The sequence below is a fragment of the Maniola hyperantus genome, chromosome 5 (assembly GCF_902806685.2).
Source record: "Maniola hyperantus chromosome 5, iAphHyp1.2, whole genome shotgun sequence".
NCBI lineage: Eukaryota > Metazoa > Arthropoda > Insecta > Lepidoptera > Nymphalidae > Maniola > Maniola hyperantus.
This window is the reverse complement of record NC_048540.1, coordinates 11,012,308-11,018,846: the sequence shown is the minus strand read 5'-3', so window position 1 is coordinate 11,018,846 and position 6,539 is coordinate 11,012,308. Positions and strand designations below refer to the sequence as shown.

At 36.0% G+C, this 6,539-nt stretch overlaps 1 protein-coding gene across 3 annotated transcripts; it reads left to right on the top strand.

Moving 5' to 3' along the window:
- The first annotated feature begins 2,184 nt into the window (after positions 1 to 2,184).
- On the top strand, positions 2,185 to 6,218 carry LOC138402364 (uncharacterized). Of its 3 annotated transcripts, none has more exons than XM_069498610.1 (5): positions 2,185 to 2,353; positions 3,733 to 3,819; positions 4,373 to 4,570; positions 5,018 to 5,218; positions 6,046 to 6,218. In XM_069498610.1, the coding sequence occupies exons 1-5, from the start codon at positions 2,314 to 2,316 to the stop codon at positions 6,144 to 6,146; spliced, it is 627 nt and encodes a 208-aa protein (XP_069354711.1). In that variant the 5' UTR covers positions 2,185 to 2,313; the 3' UTR covers positions 6,147 to 6,218. The 3 variants fall into 3 exon arrangements, with proteins under 3 accessions (XP_069354711.1, XP_069354713.1, XP_069354712.1); XM_069498612.1 differs by having other exon boundaries at positions 2,185 to 2,512; XM_069498611.1 differs by having other exon boundaries at positions 2,185 to 2,534.
- Positions 6,219 to 6,539: the final 321 nt, after the last annotated feature.

Here is a 6,539-nt window from a genome sequence, read left to right as displayed (position 1 = left end):
TAAATTTGAATTATAAAACCAAGATGAAACAAACTGAAACTCAAGCGAAACTAAGAAATACCTACGTAACAGCACAAAGAAAACAATTTTCAAAAGCACAAAGAGACAAATCATGAAAAAATATTGGAGTAGGCGTTCAGCATCTGCGCTCCTATGCCGTCCCAGAAAGTTTTAATCATAACTCTTGGAGGCATGGCGAGCGAGCATTGCGAAATTAAATAAAAATATAACGTGCCTATTAATACAACATTAAAGATTTACCTCCTTGGTTGTTTTACCAGAAATAATAATATACTTAATCTAAACTAGCTATAACTCATTGCATCACAAACCAATCAACGTTAGGTATATTGTTGCATTGAATTAACTGAAAACATAATTAATACAGTTTTATGGTTCATATTTTTTGTATCGAAATATTCTCATAGCGTAATAAAAATAACACGCGCTAAAACGTTTTCCGCCTTCGGGCCGGAAATTTATACAAACATTCCAATATTCGAGCTACGGTCGCGCTTTATTGGCAAATTTTATCCTGATGTACCTACATTTTAGCTTCACTATATTCAAAACGTACAACCGTATATTTGTGCAAATTGAATTTTGGAATAATATGCGTATATTTTACGACCTTTCGCCTTTCAATCTTCTTCACATATTTGGACGCACAATCCTTATGAGTTAGAAATGTTGTATCAATATTATAATGGAAGACAGATGCATAGATGATAGCCTAGAGGTTGAGACGTCAGCCTCCTAAACGGGGCATCTGGGATTCGAGATGGGCACGCATCACTAACCTTTTGGAATTAATATGCGTTTTAAGCAATTCGAACGGCGAAGGAAAACTTCGAGAGGAAACCTGCATTCCTGAGAGTTTTCCATAATATTCTCAAAGGTGTGTGAAATCTTCCAATCTACACTGGACTAGCATCTAGTAGCATGGCAGGTTATGGCCTACACTCTGACGGGTCTAGGCCCGTGTAGACCTAGGCCCGTGTAGACCTAGGCCCGTGTATGCCTAGGTCTCACGTGTCTATTCTGAGAAGAGACCCGTGCTCAGTACAAATCCAGCGATGCAATGGGATGGCAATGGCTTGGTAAGTTGGTAATGACAATGACATTCAAAACGTAGCGTAGGCAACCGAATATATTTTGTGCAAATTGAATTTCGGGATAATATGAGTATATTTACGCTTCGAGTCGTTCAAGTCGGGGGCATCAGCTAGTTACATTATAAGCAAAAGCAAATTGGCACCCGAAAATAAAAATGATTTGGAGTAACCGTCTAGACTCTAGTGCGTATAGTACCTACCTAAATAGTCGACTGATACTTGAATAATTTGGTACCTATCGTTTTGTTAATCAATATTATTTTAATATTATGTAGACATACTTAGCCGGTTTCCGTTAGCAATAAAAAAAGAAATAATTAAGTAGGCATCTTAACTAAATTGGGTGTTTTCCTACTTTTGAATTTGATAAATATTATTACTTTGTTATAAACTAGGATAAAAATAATGACGTACACTGGAAAAAATATTAAAATCCGACAAAGGTTTACAAAGTTACAGGCATTTCAATTTTGGAGTGGGATGGTCTTCTATCCCCTTCTCGCAAAACGAAAATTTGTATGAAACCGCACGAAGCTACTATGGCATTAGTAGGTGTGACGTCAAACTGCTGTATCGTTATCTCTGTCTAATCAGAAATATTTAAATGCTTTTAACTTTTTTGTTAAGTAATAAATAAGTAATAAAGTAATAAAAAAATTTGAGTCAAATACCCAATTAAAGTTTACTTGAGGGTCAAAATACCTACCAAATAAAATAGAATGAAATACGTGACCAAACACGAAGTTATTGGGGCCACATAACTGTTGATAATATGTCTTGAAATAGTCCCCGAGGACAAAAAGGTGCTGCGACGTTGCATAAAATATCCATTACAGGCAAACAATGGTACTTTACGATACCTGATACATTTTGTGGGATATAGAAAAGGAATCCAGGCCAACATCTTAATAGAATTCTTTTGTTAGGGATTCACGCTATTCATAAAAAAAATAGTGCCACTATAGTAGCACTATTTTTTTTTACGCTGAAATATTGTAGATTTAGTTAGAACTTTTCGATTTCGGGTTGATAAAAAATAATCGCCAGTGAGGGTAGATACTTGCCTCTCGCTGGCTGAGTCGCTTCCGAGTCTCGACGGACGCCACATGTATTCATCGCGTCCACGTCCCAAACCCTGGGGCCACCATAGTGCTACAGTGAAGTGTATAGTGTCAGTACCGACCCAAAGGAGACTACGATGAGGCTGATGAGTGGGCTTTCTTGTTTTCGCCTCACTGGTGTGCATCATTAATATTGCATCGACGCTACGCTTTGCAGTCCGCTAGTTGAACGTGGATTCGAACCCCCTACGCATGCCGCTGGAGTGAACAGCTACTATCTTAATTAAAAAAAAATATACTGTGCAAAGTGTATAATTATGAAAATATTAATAAAGTGTAATGCTATAATTAATATTATGTAAAGTTGGGTTCCCTTTATTAATCTATTTGCCACATATACATAATATTATATAATTAGCACGGTGGTATTTTTAATAAAGCTGATAGGAAAACTGGTTTAGCATTGTAAGAAATTGCTATAAAAGTGTGTACCCAATGATAACAAAACAATTGTGTATTGTTTTGTCGAAATGCTGAACTTACTTTTTGTTATAAGTACCCTAATCTTCGTCGCCGGTAAATATTACTTTTTAAATATTTTTTTATGTATGAATATTGCTTTTTTCATATTTGGTCTAGATTTCAAATGATTTAATCTAATCTTTGGTATGTTTCCTTATTATTGTAGCCTGACCAGAAAAATAACACACCTTGCCATATTGCGGATAACCTATAAGACTAATTTTACAAGACCATCTTAGTGACTATAAGTCCCAGAAATTGCTAATGCGCGTGGCCGCCATTTTAGTGACGTCAGTACTAGACTGAAGTTCCGAGCTGATGGTATATTTTTACTTAAATATGCGTCAAATGACGTCAAAATGATGTCATTTCAATGTTAATGAGACATGGTTCCAGCGCAATAGCAATTTGCGGGACTTATATAGACCATAATACCTATACTAGTGGTGCCCCCAGAGCAAGTTTTTTATATATTTTCTGATCAGGCTTTAATTAATATTTAACTGAAACACGTTATTTTAATACCTGCTAACTATACTTCCAAATAATAATTATACTATGTGCGGGAGTCAATTTATGACACTTTATAATATAATATGGGCACCTTTAAGTTGAGAGTGAATAGGCATCTTCTAGGCAAGTGCGCTCCATCTTAGACTGCATCATCACTTGCCACCAGGTCTGCAAGCAGCCAAGCTCTAGTCTATAAATTAAAAAAAAACTTTATTACCTTTAGGAGTTTTTAAAGAGTAACCGCCAAGTTTCTTGCTGGTTTTGCTGGATAGAAAGACCGTTCCGAATCTGTGCGATTCTAAAGCAATTTCAAAAATTTATTTGTAAAAAAAATATTTTTATTCTCTTCTGTTTTGTATAATTCAAATAGCCTTCAAAATATATTTTTTTGATTCTGGTGAATCAATTACCTTGGATAATCTTAGTCTCTAGATTAAAATATAGCATTTATGAATAAAAATGCTATATTTTTATCTTACATTAACAGGTATAATGAATACAGAACAAGCCTCTATTTTCAGAATCGGTGGCCCCGCCAGCTAGACAGTATGGAAAGCCTAGCATGACCGGTTACGAAAACCCTTATGAGCTCCGAATGGTGGAACGACGTAATTTTTCTTTAATTTAAATAATACCTATTCTATTTTATAACACGCCTTTATTCATTCAACTAGTCTATTTTCATGACCTCATCTATTTTACACTGTGTGTATAACACTAAATCTACCATAATCCGGTGTTTGACAACTAGCCATATCAGTATTTTTTTATCAAAAGTTAAAACACGCGCTCAGTATGCGAGCTTCTATGAAATACTGGCATGTGATGTCACAATGATTTGATGTGTTTTTTTTAGTTTAATCGATAATTTAAAATGGTTATCACACATAAAACTAACAAAGGACGTGGATTTTACGTATTTTGGAACATGATAAATAATTTATTTTTGACATAGGCAACATCCCTATTTAGGTAACATTTTCTTTCCAAAATTACCTGCCAAGTGTTTCAGAAATCTTATCCAGCATTGCCACTGCCACCTAATGGTGCAACATTATGAATTCATTTAATCCTTTCACTTTAACGTTGGGTTTGCTAATTTTTAAAACAAAAAGTAGCTTTACCTACGTACAGCCAAACTTGTTAATCTAATAATTTTAGCGTTGCTGTGTGGTGTAAACGAGGTATACGACAGTTGCCCTCCAATATATCCTCCACTTAGGTGCAATGTACAGGAAATGCTAACAGTGTGTGGAATGAATCCTGAGCCAGGCAATCCTGAATGCGAACCTGGATGCCGTTGCGCTGATAACTATTATTTAAACGCCTCTGGTGACTGTATTACAAGAGAGGAATGCCGTAAGTGATTTTATAGTAACAAGTACCTATAAATAATTTATTTTTCTTTATTTTAGGAACCTATATAAAGATTCCTCCTTAGATCATTAAAAACCTTTACGCCAGTTATCTAAACAAAATCCAATACCAATAACCATTTGCCTCATTTTGTAGTTTTAGTGATTTAGTATTTTTCAAACTCGCAATGTATAGCATGCAAAACTCGGGTCAATGCCCCGCCTACGACGCGTCATTGACTCCGAGTGGCCTACTTAAGCAACGTTCGTTAACTTCAAGTGTCAGTCAGATGTTTTATTTGCAATATATCGCATACTTTTACAAAATTATAGGATTTTTTAAAGTTTTATTTTCGCGTCTTTTTTTGTGGTATCATATCAGTAATCATCAGTACTATCACCTGTCTTCGTTTTTACCAGCATTCTGGTTACAGCCTGTATTCTTTTTCAGTTTTAAGTGCGAGGGCCACTAAGTGCAATTCGAAGTCACCAGGATATTCAGAATGTATAAACGGCGCTTGTACAAAATGGAGATGCACAGACCATGGTTATGTTTGTTTGGTAAAAGGACCGTGTGAAGTGGGCTGTGGTTGTCAGGACTCGTACAAACGCTCGTCTACTGGAACTTGCATGCCGGCTGAGCCTTGCCCTCGTAAGTATTTTTATAACCAGTAGTTTTAAAAAGCTGTGGTAGCCTAGCGGTTAAGACGTCCGCTTCCTGTTCGGGAGGTCGGCGGTGCAATCCCGGGCCCGCACCTCTAACTTTTCGGAGCTATGTGTGTTTTAAGCAATTAAATAACACTTTAAAGGTGAAGGGAAATGTCTTGAGGAAAACTGCATCCCTGAAAGTACTCCATAATGTTCTTAAAGATGTGTGAAGTCCGCCAAACTACATTTGGCCAGTGTGGTGGACTATAGCCAAAACTCTTTTCATTCTGAGAAGAGACTCGTGGCCTGTAGTAAGCCGGTAATTGGTTGATCATAACAATAATGATGATGACACATCATATTTTACAAACGGATCTAGAAATCGAAAAATGATGTTCCCACACCGATGATACCCCACGCTATGGGGTAGACGAGAAAAAAAAACATCCCCACTTTACATGTAGGGGAGCTACCCTAAAAAAAATATTATCACAATTTTATTTCACCATTTTGTCGGCGTGATTAATATTTATACCCATGCCAAATTACAGATTTCTAGCACCAATAGTCTCTGAGATTAACCGAGGACGGACGGACGGACAGACGGACGGACATGGCGAAACTACTATGTATAAGGGTATACTGTATAAGAGTTCCTTGTTTACTACGGAACCCTAAAAAACCGGGTGCTGAGTTACAATGTACCTACGTACTAATGTGTGAAAATATAAAAAATACTTTAAAGAATTTCTTCTTCTGTGCATTTATTCGTGTTAATATTTTTAAGAGTAGTAACCAGATTTTTATGCAAGTTTGTTTCATTTGTTACAGCTTCAGAGATGCCTCTTGAGGAGATGATGACATCAAGGCCAAAGCCATATAGGCCATACTCGCAATATTCCAAAAATGACATGGAAGAAACTTTATTTTGAGAAAAACATGTAATCTATAAAGACAATAAAAAATTTAATATATTTTTAAATTTCTATAAATTCCTAATTAGATATTGTGGCTAATTCCATTGTACACAATCTCTAAACTAAACTAAAATGTCACGCATAAATCTATTGCTATCCCTTTCATAATGTTGCTTGCGGAAAAGGATGGCACTAGATTTAGACCTGTTAATTTAGTTTAGTTTAGAGATTGTGTACAAGAGAATCGGCCCCATTGTTTAAATAATATTATGTCATAGTCCAAAACCATCGTGGCGATCATCTTCATCAGGAATACTGAGAACTCTTAATCCATAGCATATTGAAGTATGTTGTGGCCGTAGGTAATAATTAAATGCGGCAACCGTGAAAGATGTTTATTCAGAGCCG

Bases quoted from the DNA above. Each gene is read 5' to 3' on its own strand.
- LOC138402364 (XM_069498610.1), top strand. From the start codon at position 2,314: ATGAGGCTGATGAGTGGGCTTTCTTGTTTTCGCCTCACTG. The intron at 2,354-3,732 runs GTGTGCATCATT...CTCTATTTTCAG, and splicing joins TTCTTGTTTTCGCCTCACTG to AATCGGTGGCCCCGCCAGCT. The intron at 5,219-6,045 runs GTAAGTATTTTT...CATTTGTTACAG, and splicing joins GCCGGCTGAGCCTTGCCCTC to CTTCAGAGATGCCTCTTGAG.